Consider the following 18,131-nt stretch of genomic DNA (forward strand, 5'->3'; position numbering starts at 1 on the left):
TATCTTATTGGGCTTATACTAGAACATACATGGATTATATCATATACCCAACATTTTTAACTTTCACCATGAGATCCCCTATTTTTTGTTTTGTCTTCTTTATTTGTAGCTTTCACTCTTTTGTGTATTGACCATCCAGGGTTCTCCCTTTCTCTACTTTAATAAAAGTCTCTATTAATGATATTCTGCATGATTATAAATTGATGGGTCGCACACCATCATAATATGAGTAAAAAATGGTGGGTCCCTCCACCCAATTTTTATAGGGCTGGCTTATGTCCCAACTTATTTTGGCCACTTACACTAATCAGCTCTATGTTCCTTTCATATGTATTGGGCTACCTCCTTCCACATCCCTGCTGGAGTCATTGAGAAAATTGAGCAGGCCCTCCGGAACTTCATTTGGGCAGGCACCTCTGTCTCTAGAGTGCATCGCTCAATATCATGGAACTCCGTCTGCAATCCAAAGCAAGAAGGGGGTCTTGGGGTTCGGAGGATCAGAGATGTGAACCAAGCTGCTGAACTAAAGCAACTTTGGAACATAAACCATAACAAAAAATCTCTCTGGGCCAAATGGTTTGACAAAAGGTATCTGAAAGGCCGAGATTTTTGGGTTATCAAATGCCCGTCTAAGTGCTCCTGCTGGGGAGCTAGGATTGCCTTGAACGCTAGAGAAACTGCCAAACCCTTTGTCTGCTACATTGTAGGAGAAGGGATAGGAATAGATTTCTGGACCCAGCCTTGGCACCCGGAAGGACCCATGCTCACCCAATACCGTGAAGGAAAGCAACTCAATGACTTCAGCCCTAACACCTCAGTCCATCAGATCTTCCATGCTGGTCAGTGGGATCCTGTTATGCTCCAGAGACTCCCAAATATACACGGAATCCTCTGGAAAACTCTCCACATTGGAAATTCAGAGAATGAGATCATTTGGAAAAACACCTCTGACGGGAAATTTACCATCAAAAGTGCCTGGGAAACAATTCGAAATCACCTCCCAAAAGTCCAATGGACCACCTCCCTCTGGTTTAAAGGCCACATCCCCAAAACGAGTTTCACTTCCTGGCTTGCTTTCCAAAACCGATTGAGCACCAGAGATAAACTTCTCTCCTCGCCGTCAACACTGTTGTTGGTTCTGGCCCATGCCCCCCCTGGAGGAACAAGCCTCTTCTTGCTGATATTCAGATCAAGCTTCGCTCATCGGATCACTGGTTCATATCCCATATTTGGAGAGAGGCAAGTCGTGCAGCTGATTTCCTGCTTGCCTGATTAAGGGAGATCACCTCTCTGCTGATTTGATCCCCCGATCTTCAAACAATCCTCTTGGAGGACTCCGATGGGATGTTGTATATATATACAAAAAATCACGGAAACCAGGGGGGCTCTTCAATAAATGTCGGCATGTGGATTTTATTCTCGATTTACTGTACAACCAAAGAAAAACAAAACGACAAAATCGCAGCATGAATTGAACAACCATGATTCCACGTGTCGGAGTCTTTGGAGTCTGTTGACTGCTCCGTCAGTGAATGGGGAACGGGTGCTGAGTCAGCCTTTCCTCAACCAAATCCTATCCTCCACGTGAGCATCACGTACCTTTTTTCTTTTCATATGACGAAAAAACCCTTTGAAACGTCAAAAACGACTTTAGTTCGACCCTAGGGAGCTTTTTGTAATTTCACGCTTTAGTAGTAGTACCATCAATCCAATGTTTTGTCACAGTTATTGATTAGCACGACAATTAGTAGTCTAATGAAATCCAGTGGTTGGATCAGTAAAAAAAAATGCAATTGTTGAATTTCAACAGTTCAAATAAGTTGCAATAAATATACGGCGATGGTATCATAATTTCGCAACCCCTCTAGGATAATTCGCACCTCTTTAACACTTTGCAACATTTAAGTGGTGCGAATTATCCTACAAGGGGTGCGAATTTGTCATTACCCTACCTAAACCATATTTAGTTTTCATAAAATAAAATTTAACAAAGAAACAAAAATTCATTGCCACATGTACGTGAACCGAACTAAGGGGAGCTGGACCACCTGTGATATCGTGCACACATGCCCAATTAAGTGTAAAAAGAGATAATACAAATGTTGGAGAAAAATTAGAGGAAACAGTTCATGCGCTCGAGCGCAGATAAGGCAGGTGACATGGTGGGCTCACATTGTTGGGTGATCCTAAGAATTCATTTGAAAAGCCTCATCATGGATGCGGTGTGTACCAAAAATCAGTTCCATTGGATCATCCTAACCCTTCCATTTGTGAGGTGAAAAAATGACAGATTTGTGGACAAACAGTATCTGTCCATTTTTCCCCTCACAAATAGGCACCCTAAGATGATGCAATGGAGCTGATTTTTTGTATACACCCCATTCATGATGGGGCCTTTCAAATGATTGCTTAGGATCACCCAAAAAATGTAGGCGCACCCTTGTTTCCTACACTCAAGTGTTTATCTTAAAAATATCATTTTATATAAAAATACTAACACTAGGGTAATAAGACAAGACAAATTTGAGGTGGGACATGCCATGGCGAGGCTGTTTCAAATTGTTCAAGGTGGGTCTCTTCTACTGGTTATTTCCTATTTAGGCATTGTTCGTTTTGGATTTTGGAAATTGATTTTTTGAGTCTGGGCTCAAAATTAATGCAATTTTGAAACCAATAATCAGTTTGGAACTCAAAATAGATTATCAGAATCCAAAAAAACTGGGCCTTAACATTTTAATTAAAAACAATAGAGTGGTGTCTAATTATCTAAGTAAAAAAATTTAGACCATGTCCCCTAATCATGAAGAATTTCTCCTTGGAAAACGATTTTTCCAAGGTTTGCTGAGTGCTAATTTTCCAAGTAAACAATATAGTTATAGGCTCTGTTTGGTTTGCCAGATTTTTTCAAAAAAGGTCAGGAAAAAGGAAAGGTTTCCGAAATCTAATGCTTTTCCCATTGATTGGTTAAATATGAAAAAATGTAAGTTGAACTACAGTTTTAGTTTATTCACGGGTACCTTTATAACGAAATCCCTAAAATTTATCATTTCCCTCTAAATTGCGGAAATAAAAGGGATTTGTATCCTAGCTTTCCTATCCACGAATCAAACAGTTCGTTGAGAACGCCCCTTGTGAATCATGTAACAAACACATTTAATTAATAAAATAAGCAGAACGTTAACAAAAAACAGGGATAAGAACGTAAGCTTTTTCATATTAATTTTCAGCTCTAGTCCATAGGTTTAATAGACTCTAAACTCATTCTGTCTTCTATTAAGATTAAAATAATGTTGCTTCCTAGTTATAATTGGGTAACGTTTCACTGGTAGTCATCTGTCATCTCTGTATATGAAAGGTTCAAAGTCAATTTCAAAACATTGGTTTTACCTAATATGAAAGAGAAGAAAAATAATTTTTTTAAAACAATTCTTTTATTTGTTAATTTCATCTTTAAATTTCTTTCTCTATCAAGTTATGGGTGCTACAGGCATCTGTCATTCGTGAAGAAGGCTCTAGAAACTGGCATGAGATGTGAGACAACCCAATTGAGTATGTGAGACACCCAATTGAGCCCACTTAAGGGCATCAACATGATCTGGTCCGTTCATCTATGGGTCCTACATTTGAGATACTACAGCCTAAAATTACACTCATTGGCTAATATTCACACCGTCTGCTTGGAAAACTTGAACGAAGGTTGTTTCTGATTTAGTTTTCATTGTTTGCTTCCTTACCAATTTATTTAGAAGTACATATTTATTTGTATCCCTACGTAATCAAGTAGATGAACAATTTTAGGTTATGAAATGTTGTTATATATAGATGTCTCGTGTTCTAGCGGGTCTGTTTGGATGTATGTAGTATAGAAGTTGATGGAAAAGAATTTGAGTTTTTATATGGTGTACCGCCTCCACCATAGAATGATCTAAACCGTCCATTTGATGGGACACAACGTATTGTGCCCCCAAAATCATTTCCATAGGATGATCCTAGCCCTTGATCTATAAAGGAACTGAATATTAGTGAGACATACTATAGTTTTTGAAAAAGACTAGACTATACGGCCACACACTATATAAAATCTTGGAATAGAGACACATTTCTTTACTTCCCTTTTTCTCCAAAGTTGGGAGGAAAGTCAAAGAAGTCAAGATAGCTTACATTTGGAAGATTTACAGCTTGGCAACGAAACACTGTAAGGAAATGAAAAATGTGTCCATATAATTTCCTACTTTTTGGTCCATCCAAATGGACCATATGGTACTATATTATTGGGATAATTTCTCTATTTTCTATATTTACATCAACTATTTATATTTTCTAGGGTTACTTGAAATATTTCCAATTTTGGGTTTTGAGAATAAGAGATAAAAACATGCAACCCTAATCGTAGTGGTAGTTGAAATTTTCTCATCTGCCTAATGGATGTAGGCACTCTGTGGGCGTACATAAATCTTTCCGTATGTGTTTCTGCTTTATTTTCTTAGGGAAATGATATGAGCACAACCATTCTTTGTTATATGCACGGTCCTAGCTTGTCTTTAGTATTTAAAGAGCTGTCAAAAGGTTACGACAGTTCCCAAAAAACTCTCCGAAGACTGAAGCATATAAGAAAATACAAGCTAGACCGTGCATATAAGAAAACATAGTAGTGTGATAGTGTCATTATGTAAATCCAAACTCCTATCATATGCTCTGATAATGTCGGTACTCTCCTTCTTTTCTATTTTTCTATTTGAAGGCCTTCGCTATCATCGGCCAACCAAAAGTGTTTAATAAAGTGAGGAGTGTCGTTACCAAAATAAGTGTGTGTCAATTCAATTTCCCAAAAAGAACCACAAACCCAAGTGGAAAAAGGATTAACCTCGAGAAAATATAAAATGGAGAAGGTACTAACCTCAACTTCATTCGAGGAGGTGGTGAAGATGGAGTGGAATCGCTCCAGAGGGTGGTCCTCGTTGCCGGCGGGAAACAGAGAGAGTAGAGGCAAAATATATTGAAAATGGAGTTGGAGAAGATGAGGTAAAAAGATGAAAAAGTATTAAAAAAAAAAACAGTGAAAAAGGCTACAAAGGGCATTCTCATCTTAAAATGGGCTAAGTTTTCTCCTTCCTCCCTTCTTTGATAATGTAGAAAACAGCCCCACCTTACTGGCAATTTCAGACGAAAGGTACATTTTCTGATCATTTTCCCATTTTTATAATTCTGTCCATGGAATTTGAAGATATTGATAGCCATAAATAAGTAGGAATGTAGTGTAGGTTTTTCAAATCTGTTGACTAAAACTCGGAAAAGAGACATCACAGTCATTATTTCTGTCTAATTCACTAAACTTGCCCTTCAGATGACTTTCTAATGCAGAGGACTGATTCAGGATTTGGCCATATGGACCGCAATAAAAAATAGAATATAGCAAAAATACGGGTTTGAGTTTTGGTAAATTCACCCGCTATAAGATGAACACATGTCCCGTAGCTTTTGCATCCAATCTTTCCCCTCCCCATCGTTGGAGACTGCGTCACCAGCAGCTTCCATTCCAAACCGCAGGTCAGAGATTTGCTATTTGCCTAAACAGTACAGACGAAATGACTTGGATTTCAAATTGCACCGTATTTGGTTTAATCTTGGCTCAGTGCCTGACGGGTTTTGCACTCCATTGCAAATTTCCTGCAATATTCAATTTCGGCGACTCTATTTCCGACACCGGAGGATTCGCAGCCACATCGGGACGGTTATCTCCTCACTGGGGAACTTTCTTCAAGGAGCCAAGTGGAAGGCCTTCTGATGGCCGATTAATCATAGATCTAATAGGTAAATTCGGCCCCACCTCTGTTTTTTTTTTTTTTTTTTTTTTTTAACGTTAAAAAGGAATTAAAATCGAATAAGGTTGGTTCAAGTTATTTTTCTGGCATTTCAGAAATATTTTTTCTAATTATGCAGCTGAACACTTCGGGCTGCCTTACTTGAATGCTTTCTTGGATTCTGTGGGAGCAAGTTTCCGATGTGGAGCTAGTTTTCGTCATGGGGCAAATTTTGCAGTAGAAGGAGCAACAATTCGTCCGCTTCGCGATTACCCCACTGCTAAAATCATAAGCCTTTATTCTCTGGAAATGCAACTATTGCAATTTTCACAATTCAAAGTATTCACACAATATGTTTATAATGAGAGTGAAGGTTGGGAGAATGAGAGACTGATCTGTGTTTTTCTTTTCCTGAGGTTTTTAGTAGAGATATAGTTGATATGGGGTGACTTGTTCTTCTTGGGTTTTTTTTTTGCCCCAGGTAAATTCCACTCAAAACGCAATTTTCCAAGACCTGGAGATTTCACCAAGGCTCTCTTCACTCTGGACATAGGCTCACTTGATTTGTCTTTAAGTTTAGTATCAATGCCAATTGAGGAAGTTCGAGCGCCTATTCCCAAAATCCTCAGTCTTCTCTCCATAGCTGTTGAAGTAAGTAAAATCTAATTCCGTATCAATGCCGACATTTTATTGTTTTATGAAAAATTCTAACTGGGTTATTTAGGGACTGACTTAAGCAAGAATAACATGACCTAGTCTCTATTGATTGATTCTAATGTTCCTAGCAATAATTAGTTTTTTTTTTTTTTTTTTGTTGCTGATTTGGGGTGTAGGATGATAATTCCTTTTCATATTACCATGAGATTTAAGCACTTTTTCTTTGATGTTTTCTCAATCGTACTCTATCTATCAAAAGCTTCGTTTAAAGACTCGAAATCCGTCATTTATGTACGATGTTCGAACACTATAGAAGGTTGTAAAAATAGTTGAGAATTAACTCAACCACCTTATTTGAGTACAAAAGGCAAACATCCCCCCTAAGCTATTAGTCTAATAGCCATACTACACTTTTTCTTATTGATGTTTTATAAGTAGAGATTTTTCTCATTTTCATTTTGTTTTTTCATAATCCTGTATTTTCAATAAATTTCTTTTGATTGTTATTAGCCAATCCCAAGTACTTTTTGGCCCCTATGTTGTTTATTATTATTTTTGCATCATCCATGGTACATTTTCTAAAAGCTAGCATGAGTTGACTAAAATAGCTGCCCTTTCCGTTCCCCTCTGAAAATCGTTGCATAGTATTCTCCGTAAGTTTTATTTTCTTTTCATTTTTCTAGCCTTGTATCGATACCTTTACCTTTATGTAATCACCTCTCTTTCTCTATTTGTCAATTTGCCTGAACAAATTAGGATTTTAGAGTTTGAATGTGTAAAATATTGAAGATTTCCACTAATCTTTGCTTATCTTACAATCAAACCTAATGAGTGTTTATATAGAACTAAACACTCAAGAGGATAAACATTGAAACTAGTATCACAAGATTTATGGAAAGAGATTTGACAAGATATGAGAAGATAAGCTCAATATCTAATCTAGCCTGCCTGCATAATGTTCCCCAATTAATCCAAATCAAATCTTGGAAGATGTGATTTTATTCTACCTAATCAAACCATAGTTGCCTAATCTAACCTATTGGTGAGATCTCACATATTCTAACATGCCCCCTCAAACGTATATAGATTGAAAATCGATATGTGTTTGATTACAATGAATATTCCAAAAAAATGTAAAAATTTGCCAATTTTGTTGCACATTGTCACGATTGATGTCTGCTTGATGTATGTTGCCAATATTGTTGAAGATGATGGCCGCCTGTTGTTGAAGAATGTGTCGCATTAAAAGGTGAGCCGCGAAGAGCTTCAATGAACTGGATTGGACTCAAGCCTGAATGGGCGAGTCATTAGGCCGATTAGAATATCGAACCTTCTGAAAATAAGTCACAATGAACCAATGCCGGAATGAGCAAGAAATGCGTCACAATGGGCGAATGCCGGAATGGGCAAGAAATGGCCTCTATGGGCAAAAGAAAGCCTCAATGGGCAGACTTCACAGGTCAGTTTGAGTTACCGATCCTTATGAAAGAGAGAAATTGCTCTCTCAGGCACAAACCTCATGGAGAGAGACCCATCAACTGAGTAGAGCTTCTATTTCAGGCACGCACCACAAAGAGATACCTCAACCGAAATAGGCGAAAGACAAAAATATAAAGAAAGAGATGAAAGAAATAGAAGAGAAGGCGACAAATAGCAGCTAGGAATGGTGGCAATAATTATCGACGAAAAATTGGACATTGGGAAAAAGTGTGCAAATGTCAAATATGTGTTTTGAAAATGCAAATCCCTTTTTTTTTTATTTTTTTGGTGAAGGTTTTGGCAGCAAAATAAGGAGACCGTGTAATTGGCACAAGATGATGAGAAGGGCGCATTCAAGAAGATGAGGGGTTATTGAAGGCAACCAAGAAAGTCTTGAAAATTATATGGGAAAAGAATGCAAGAAGATTGAACAAGAATGCTAAGGATGCAAGTAGATTGAAACTAATGAAGCTGGTAAGGAAGGCACTACTAGTGGTGTTAATTTGAAAAAGAGAATGTGGGAGCAATGGTGGCCAGGCGGACGGCTAGATCGGCCGTCCGCCAGAGAGAGCAGCTATTTGTCTTGTGGTCACTCCAAGATTGGTGGCTCTGATACCATGTAAAATATTGAAGATTTCCACTAATCTTTGCTTATCTTACAATCAAGCCTAATGAGTGTTTATATAGAACACTCAAGAGGATAAACATAGAAACTAGTATCACAAGATTTATGGAAAGAGATTTGACAAGATATGAGAAGATAATCCCAATACCTAATCTAGCATGCCTGCATATTATTCCCCAATTAATCCAAATCAAATCTTGGAAGATGTGATTTTATTCTACCTAATCAAACCATAGTTGTCTAATCTAACCTATTGGTGAGATCTCACATATTCTAACAGAATAGAGCGGATTTTGGTTTAAGATTTCGAAATGGAGAGCGGATCTTTGACTTGGTGGTTTAGGATTGGACCTGAGGTTTGAAGTTTGTATTCAGGTTTTAGATGAGTATGAAACAGGAAGGTTCCATCTTTGATTTTATGTTTCTTTGGTTCGGATGCTAGCTATGTTTTAGAAGGGGTTGTCTATGGGCTACGGCTTTGATCTATAGATTCATATAGAAAGATAAATTTTTTAATGGCACCTGAAATTAAAGTCAATGGTGTGTTTCAGCTACCGTTCTTATTCTCCTACTATGGAGGTGGAAATGGGAGGAGTGGGGATTTCCAAGGTTTTAAATTTCGGTTTCGGGGTTAATTTCGGTCCCCACCGAAACCGAAATTTCTGCTGAAATCCCAAAATTTTGGCCGAAATTCGGTAAACAGACTCGAATGTCGGTATTTTGGGCTGAAATTTCGGTAATTTTGGCTGAAATTTTGTAAAGGAATAAAAAATTAATATTTTCTTTGAAATTTCGCCGAAATTACTGAAATTTCTGAAATTGGTTTCCGAAATTTTGGATTTCGATGTTGACCGATCGGTCGAAATTTAAAACCATGGTCATGTCTCAGTAATGTTTCTCCCTTGTTGGCATATGTGCATCTTACCAGTGATTCTGGAAGGATAAGTGAAGGATGGGCTCTTTGATTGAGCATGCAGGATGGCCTCTACATTTCATTTTCGTGGTTTTAGGTATTTTGAGTTGTTGAGTCCTTGCTAAGTTAAGAGTTCTAATTTAGTTAAAAGTCATTGTGGTTTCTATCAATGGGTAGAGTTAGAATCGGTTTTGGTTTAAAGAGTTGAGTTGGAATTGGATTCTAAGTATTGTAGGCTTGTCTATAAATAAAGGCGAATATTGCCAAAACGTTACTGTGTGAGAGGATAATAGAAAACCTGCATAGCCGAGAGTTGAGTAAAAACCTTAATAACGTTTTGAAAAAATCTGAACAGTAGAGAAGAAGGTGTGCTACACTTTGTCTTTGAATAATATTTAATAGAATATTTCTCTCTCCATCCATCTCCATTGTCTTTTGTGGTTTGTGTACGTGGGTTTGCTTCTTGCTGTGTTGTCTTTGTGTGAATAAGAGTATAACTTTTGTGTCTTTGATCTCTTGATTTTCTACAACTCTGACAGCTTTCCGTATAGATAGAATCTAGTTACCTAGAACATTTTTGCCATAGTGACTATTGTTAAAGTCGTAAACATTACATAGTATATCCGAGAAAAAAATTCTCGTGTTGAAGGTTTCCAATGCCTCTAGCAGGGTTATCATAAACTTCGGAATGGTTCCACGAGATAGATGCTTCCTAAAGTCATGGTAAACAGAGCAATGGTCGTTGATTTGGCAATATCCATTTTCAGGATATTATAAACAGAGCAATAGTCATTGATTTGGCAATATCGACACTCAGTGACATTGGAAAATAGCTGATACTGATAATGCACCACATAAATAAGTTCAACCATAGGAATCGATCATGCACTAGAAGTTCAACCATGGGAATAGAACTTACAGTGCATCGTGCGTGTATCGAGGTGAAAATGTGGGAAAACATTGCACAGCTCGACATGTGAAACTATATCTCGAGTAGGGTCGGGTCATGGTTTATCGATTTCGTGTTTTTTTTAAACCTTACCCGACTTGAGCCGAGATAGTTTCCCTAGTGACTAGTAAGATCCTAGGTTGGAGAAATATCCGTCATGATTGCAACTGAGTTCTGGAATTCCTCTTCTTTCGTACTCATCTTTTATTTAATTATATTTTTTAAACACAATCACAATTTCCCATGAACTCTCTCTCTCTCTCTCTAACGTAGGAAAAAGGGTGACAGAGGTGTCATTATTAGGAGAATAACAGCTTCATCTCATTGTGAGAGAGAGAGAGAGAGTTACCGGCAATGTTTAAAAACTCCTTGACTCGACAAGGAACTCGCCCAAGTCGACTCCTTTACTTTGACCTATTGGGAAAGGGTGTAATAATTAGAAGTTATAATCTAACACTGGGTAATTTAGTAACAAATATTTTCAGGATTTTGACTGAGAAACTTCTTCTTTTTTTTCCTTTGTGCGTGGTTGGGTTTTTTTTTTTTTTTTTTGGTAGCGGGGAGGGGGGGGGGAGAATAAGCTAAGAAAAGATATCAATATTTATCTCAAAGAGGATGGCACTCCACTAGACGAGAGAGGGGGGGGGGGGGGGGGGGGGGGGGAGAATTATAAGCTAAGAAAAGATATCAATATTTATCTCAAAGAGGATGGCACTCCACTAGACGAGACGAGAGAGGCCAGGGGGAGGAGAATAAGCTAAGAAAAGATATCAATATTTATCTCAAAGAGGTTGACAACAGTGATGATTTCTAACAAAATTTGCTGAGATTGTAACTTTTATTTTGTGTTGCAGGAACTTTATTATCAAGGGGCAAGAGAGTTTTTGATACATAACATAGGACCCATGGGATGCTTACCTTTAGCAATAAAAAATGTTCTCTTGCCTCGTATTTTTGATCAAATTGGGTGTGTGAAAACTCTGAATGACATTATACAAGAGTTCAATAGGGAACTTAAGTTTAGAGTGACCGAGCTGAGGCAAGAGCTTCCTTATGCTTTGTTGACCTATGTCGACATTTATAGTGCGAAATATAGATTGACTTCGGATGCCCATAAGCAAGGTATTATTCTTTCTCTATATGTAGGTAATTCATATGTATAAAGCTATCTTCCTCACTTTCTTTTGGGTGGTTCAGGATTTATTGATCCTTTCCGGATCTGCTGTGGGCATTTTATTGGAGAGACTTATGTAGGGTGTGGGGTGACTAGAAATATTAATGGTACTGAAGTGACTGGTTCCCCGTGTGGGAACCCATCCATACACGTTTACTGGGATGGGGCACATTATACCGAGGCGGCTAATCGATGGGTTTTTAGCCACATTATTAATGGCTCTCTCTCGGACCCACAACTTCCAGTCTCATGCTTGTGAGAAGTCTCTGCATTGATTGTGATCATCCGTATCATACTTTTTATGTTTCTTTTTGGGGGAGTGATAAATCGACTCCCCAAATTGATAAATCGACTCCCCATGTGTCTTTCTCTCTCCTCAGAGAGAAAGAGGAGAGAGATAGAAACATGGGGAGTCGATTTATCATTGCCCTTCTTTTTGGTTTGTCGTATTTTCCCTTTCTTGTTGTTTTGTAAGACCATCTCTACCTTGGTCATTGCTTGTCTTATATGACTATCTCAGCTTTTATTTACACGAATGCTCATGCTTGCCAACCCATCATAAACCTAGCCACCTAGGTTATTCATAGGGCTGCAACTCGGGTCGGGCGGGTCGGGTTTTGGAGAACCCAACCCTACCCGAGAAATATCTCGGGTCGGGTTTTTTTTTCGGAAAACCCACGATTCCCAAACCCGGCCCTACCCATGATAAATCTCGGGTCGGTTCGGGTCAGGTCGGGTTTTTTCACGTTGACGCAATTTTTTAAGGAAAATTCTTGTTTGGCAAGGCAACTCAACTCATAGAAGCAGAAATTACACTCACATTACACTTGAATCAAACAATGATATAATTACACTCACATCACACTTGAATCAAACAATGCTGTAATCAAACAATGTTGTAATTACAATCAAACAATGCTGAATCAGACACTTGAATCAACTCAACTCATAGAAGATGAAATTACACTCACATACAGTAACAGTGGGTGCGTGGGTTTTCACTTTTAACTTTTAACTAACAATAGGAAAAAATGTACATACTATAACTTATGTAACTCGGGTCGGGTCGGGTCGGGTCGGGTCGGGCCCCTTCAAACCCGGCTTGACCCGAGATTCATGCGGGCTTTTGACTGCTCAACCCGGCTCGACCCGAAACCCATGAAACCTGAACCCAACCCAGGCTATTTTCGGGTCGGGTCGATGCGGGTCGGGTAAAACCCGGCTCGAGTTGCAGCCCTAGTTATTCATATGTCCCTATGTGCAAAAGTGAATCACATTGCCCTTCTATTGAGTAAATGAGGACCTGGCTAGAACCTGATATTTAAGGATATTTTCTCGGGGCACTTGTATCAACAAGGATGTGCATATTTTCCCATGGACAATACTAGTGGCTAGAAGTACAATTGGAGCTAACCTTGTTTTTAAATCCTACTATTTTAAAAGCTAACATTAGGGGAGAAATTATCAGGTACATAAACTACTCATCTCAATACTCACTTTTTTTCCCACCAAAAAAAGAATGCTAAAGAAGACTGTTAGAATCACAACGAGAATAGAGATAAGAATGCCAATTGTGAGATGAAATTAAGCTGTACAGCTTCCTCGTCTTCAATTTCCAGCGGCGCTTCCTCATCCCATTTATCATCAGTCTTTACTGCTTCCATGTCTGGACTTGTCTTTGCCGGCGGCTCAAAATCGCCAGCAGAAACAAAAATGACATTTTTTTTTTCTTCTCCTCTCTGTCGATTAATATCCACAACTCATTATTAGGTTTCAGTATAGTGGTCTACGCAAGTCAGTTTATCTGAGGGGACAGAATGCGGGGATACTTGAGAGTTGAGAAGATGCTCAAGTTAGTCCCCACCCCAGCCTTGGGTGTGAGGAAAAATCCGAGACAGCTAATGCCCTTTTCTTGCCAAACTCCTGTACTGATTTAGCCATCTTCATGACCAATCCAACCAATGTTGTTGTTAATAAACTCCTATAAAACACTATCTTGAAATGGTTTCTCTAATAAACTCACATAACTGTACTGAAGCATGCAAGACTGAGCATTAAATAAATGTGTATAAACTTTTGAAAGGTGGATAACAGTTTCAACGAAAAGCAGCAGGTAAAGAGAGTAGAAATATTTGAAATTTGTAGATAATCCTTGGAGAAGTTTCTCTTATGAGGAGTAAGAAACAGAAAGAAATCCAATAACCCTCTGCTTTTCTCTGTAAAAAAAAAGGCACTTATAGCAAGTAAAACCTTGAAAAAAACAGCAAACAAACATTCCCAATTGCCTTCAAACCTTTCAAGTTTCATAGATCGCATTCCAATTACATATGGATGACCAATAGTAGAGTTGAAAGATCCAATTACATAGTAGGGACCATCACTCATCTTCCCCAAAACAATCACTCTTGCCATAAAAGTGCTACCGAAAAAATCAGCTTACAAGAAGGCGTGAAGAGCAAAACATGATGAAAGTCACATTCGAAACATGTCATGCAAACTACTATAAAATAAAATCCATTGAATGAGTGCAACTTTAGGGATCTTTATAGGAGATGTATCCGAGTCCTCTAACTCTCAAGGGTTTCATTTATTACCAGGCAATGACAATCAAAGAATAAAACCCAATTTTCAAGTGTTGAAAGCTTCTGATTCTTCATTTTAATTTTTAATTTTTAATTTTTCCCGTAAAACCAAACCAAACATTTTGTCTGTACCCTACAATTTACAACTCATGTTATTAAACTCTCCCTTGCTTTGGGCACTATACGTTTAAGATTATGAAAACCGATTGTGTGAGCTAGACCGATTGTTGGACTCAAATTTAAACATAATTTTGAGTGCAATAATAGATAGTGGAGAATCTCTATCAAAATGAAGTAAATGAGAATAGGCTTAGTCAAAGGAAAGTAGAGAAGTAATGGCTTTGGTTGGAGATAGTGGATATGGAAAGTGGGGACTTTAATGCTAGGGAAGTGGTAGTGGATTTAGAATTTCAAATAGGGTTTGAATTTGAAATTTTTTTGGGGAACAACCTATTTATGTTGTGTTCAATCACATGGATGGTTTGGATCATCCTATTATGTGGCCCGTACAGTAATTCTTGAAAAATACAGTACTACACCATATAAAATCTTCTTTTTCATTATTATCGAGCTTGCTATTGATTAATATGATCCGGTCCCGGGCCCATATACTTCTCTTATAAAATTTAATTTAATTAATTGATTAATTTTAATGTGCAGATAGAATCATCTTAACGTACGAAGAGATCGATGATGATGGCCTCCCCATCTGCACTCTTTATTCTTCTTCTTGCTCTGGCCAGTGTAGAGTTGAGCCTGGCCACCCTTTTTATGGATAGCCACATTATTGTTTTAGCAGAAATCGAGGGAGTTGTGTATTGTAGCAAAGATGGAAACCAGGAACGTTCAGGAGGCAAGTCTAGCGTGGTCTCAGGTGCCCAAGTTGAGCTACGTTGCACTGATTGCCCTCCCGAAGACCTAATGAAAACGGTCAAAACCAGTTCCGATGGCAAGTTCCAAATTGAAACCGGTTTGAACGGAGATCAGTGCATGCAGCAAGTTTCTGCATGTTACATATATGTTCCCCTTCCCCTACAATCTTGTGCTTTTCTTCCCCCAACAGGTCACCTTTGGGCACCCCTCATTGTGCTTAGGATCCATGACCCTCCCGTGTTAGAAATACCAATGGGAACTATTTTCCTTGGAACCGGAAACTATACCTATGTTTCCTAGTGTGGCCCTTCTTCATAAGTGTCATTGGATGGATGGGAGCCATTTTCATTTTTTAATATTTACGCATGTGGTAGATGAGATTCAGGACCATCTAATGGACAGTTTGGATCCTATGGTGCTGGCCATACTGTACTTTTTAATAAAAGTGCGATCATCACAAATATGGCAGTGGTAATATCATTTCCCAATTTTTATAGGGCTGGCTTATTTTGGCCACTGACACTAATCTCTTTATTTGGATGATCTCTGTAGTCTTTTGTAGAGGTTACAAAGAGCACTACGTGGAAGTGACTAAAGTGGGTGGCATTACCATTTTGCAGGTTCGAGGGATTTATCGGAGAAAGAAAATACACAAATGACGGAAACCAGGGGCTCTTCAATAAAGAGAAATGCCGGCATGTGGTTCTTTTTCCGAAAGAAAAACAAAAAAGACAAAATCCCACCATGAATTGAACTACCATGATTCCACGTGTCGGAGTCTTTGGAGGCTGTTGACTGCACGGTCACTGAATGGGCAAGGGTGCTGAGTCAGCCTTTCCTCAACCAAATCCTATCCTCCACGTGAGCATCACGTACGCTTTTTCTTTCGATATGACGAAAAAACCCTTTGAAACGTCAAAGATGACTTGAGTTTCAACCCTAGGGAGCTTTTTGTAATTTCACTATCGATCAATGTTTTGTCGTTCTACAGCTCCGAGAGCAAAATGGCTGCGTCATTGTATGGAAACACACTTACAATTAGTAGTCTAATGGTTATGAAATCCAGTGGTTGGATCACAAAAAAAATGCAGATGCAACAGACCATCTGCGAAATGCCTTTTGCGATGAACGCTAGCAAATCCCATTTTGGAGATAGTAACAAAATCATAGATAAGTGAAAGTTTAAAAATATCATTTTATAAAAAAGTACTAACACTAGGATAAGAAGACAAGACAAATTTGACGTGGAACATGCCATGGTGATGATGTTTCAGATTGTTCAAGGTGGGTCTCATGTTTGGGCATTGTTTGTTTTGGATTTTGGGAATCGATTTTTTGAGTCCAAAACTGATTACTGGGCTCCAAATTAATGCAATTTTGAAACCAATAATCAGTTTGAACTCAAATTCGATTCTCAGAATCTAAAAAAACTGGGCCTTAACATTTTAATTAGAAACAATATAGTGGTGTTTAATTATCTAAGTAGAAAAATTTAGACCATGTCCCGTAATCATGAAGAATTTCTCCTTGGAAAACGATTTTTCCGAGGTTTGGTAAGTGCTAATTTTCCAAGTAAACAACATAGGTGGGCTCTGTTTCTGTTTGGTTTGCCAGATTTTTTCAGAAAAGTCGGGAAAAGGAAAAAATTTCCAAAATCCCAAATTGCGGAAATAAAAGGGATTTATATCCTAGCTTTCCTATCCACGAATCAAACAGTTCGTTGAGAACGCTCCTCGTGAATCATGTAACAAACTCATTTAATTAATAAAATAAGCGGAAGTTATTAACGAAATAAAAGTTTGTTGCCAGAAATACAGGGATAAGAACGTAAGCTTTTTTATATTAATTTTCAGCTCTAGTCCATAGGTTTAATAAACTCTAAACTCATTCTGTCTTCTACTAAGATTAAAATAATGTTGCTTCCTAGTTATAATTGGGTAACGTTTCACTGGTAGTCATCTGTCATCTCTGTATATGAAAGGTTCAAAGTCAATTTCAAAACATTGGTTTTACCTAATATGAAAGAGAAGAAAAAGAAATTTTTTAAAACAATTCTTTGATTCAAGTGTGATGTGAGTGTAATTACATCATTGTTTGATTCAAGTGTAATGTGAGTGTAATTTCTGCTTCTATGAGTTGAGTTGCCTTGCTAAACAAGAATTTTCCTTAAAAAATTGCGTCAACGTGAAAAAACCCGAACCGACCTGAGATTTATCATGGGTAGGGCCGGGTTTGGGAATCGTGGGTTTTCCGAAAAAAAACCCGACCCGACCCGACCCGAGATATTTCTCGGGTAGGGTTGGGTTCTCCAAAACCCTACCCGCCCGACCCGAGTTGCAGCCCTAGATGTAGGCACTATGTGGACGTACATAAATCTTTCTGCATGTGTTTCTGCTCTATTTTCTTGAGGGAAATGATACGAGCACAACCCTTCTTTGTTATATACACGGTCCTAGCTTTGTCTTTAGTATTTAAAGAGCTGTCAAAAGGTTATCACAGTTTCCAAAAGCAATTAAAAAAGAAAATACAAGTTAGACCATGCATAGAAGAAAACATAGTTGTGCTGATATCATTTCCTTTCTCTACTGGTTTGATTTATTTTACTTATCACGCTTCAATTCCATTTATTTTATTCTATAGATTTTCCATACTTTAATTTTGTATGTACAACGATGTCACGTGCCTATGTACTTCTATAGTGTCATTATGTAATAGATTAAGGATAATAAATGTTATCCAAACTCCTATCCTATGCTCTAATAAGTCATAATGTCGGTCCAATCCTTATTTTTTATTTTTCTATTTGAAGGTCTTCACTACTGCCAAGTGGCTATCATCTGCCAACCAAAAGTGTTTAATAAAGTGAGGAGTGTCGTTACCAAAATAAGTGTGTGTTAATAACATTTCCTTGTAACACCCAATTTATAATGTTTGAAGTTTGATTTCCTACTTGACATTTGACCGACTCTAGTTTATTCCTTGAATGTGTCGTGATACAGAGACTGATTTTGTTAAAGGACTGGGGAAATTTTCAATAAATGACTACAATGCCCCTCTTCGAGTTTTGTCATTCAAAGG

General features: G+C 38.1%; 1 protein-coding gene across 3 annotated transcripts; it reads left to right on the plus strand.

Moving 5' to 3' along the window:
• Positions 1 to 4,898: 4,898 nt before the first annotated feature.
• Positions 4,899 to 11,907, plus strand: LOC143878208 (GDSL esterase/lipase At3g27950-like). Of its 3 annotated transcripts, XM_077380507.1 has the most exons (7): positions 4,899 to 5,170; positions 5,345 to 5,547; positions 5,719 to 5,811; positions 5,941 to 6,174; positions 6,283 to 6,452; positions 11,279 to 11,546; positions 11,622 to 11,907. In XM_077380507.1, the coding sequence occupies exons 2-7, from the start codon at positions 5,457 to 5,459 to the stop codon at positions 11,855 to 11,857; spliced, it is 1,092 nt and encodes a 363-aa protein (XP_077236622.1). In that variant the 5' UTR covers positions 4,899 to 5,170; positions 5,345 to 5,456; the 3' UTR covers positions 11,858 to 11,907. The 3 variants fall into 3 exon arrangements, with proteins under 3 accessions (XP_077236622.1, XP_077236620.1, XP_077236621.1); XM_077380505.1 differs by having other exon boundaries at positions 5,345 to 5,811; XM_077380506.1 differs by having other exon boundaries at positions 5,362 to 5,811.
• Positions 11,908 to 18,131: the final 6,224 nt, after the last annotated feature.

This window comes from Tasmannia lanceolata, unplaced genomic scaffold, assembly GCF_043159265.1.
Source record: "Tasmannia lanceolata isolate RefF3 unplaced genomic scaffold, GAP_Taslan_0.1 ptg000006l, whole genome shotgun sequence".
Classification (NCBI taxonomy): Eukaryota; Viridiplantae; Streptophyta; class Magnoliopsida; order Canellales; family Winteraceae; genus Tasmannia; species Tasmannia lanceolata.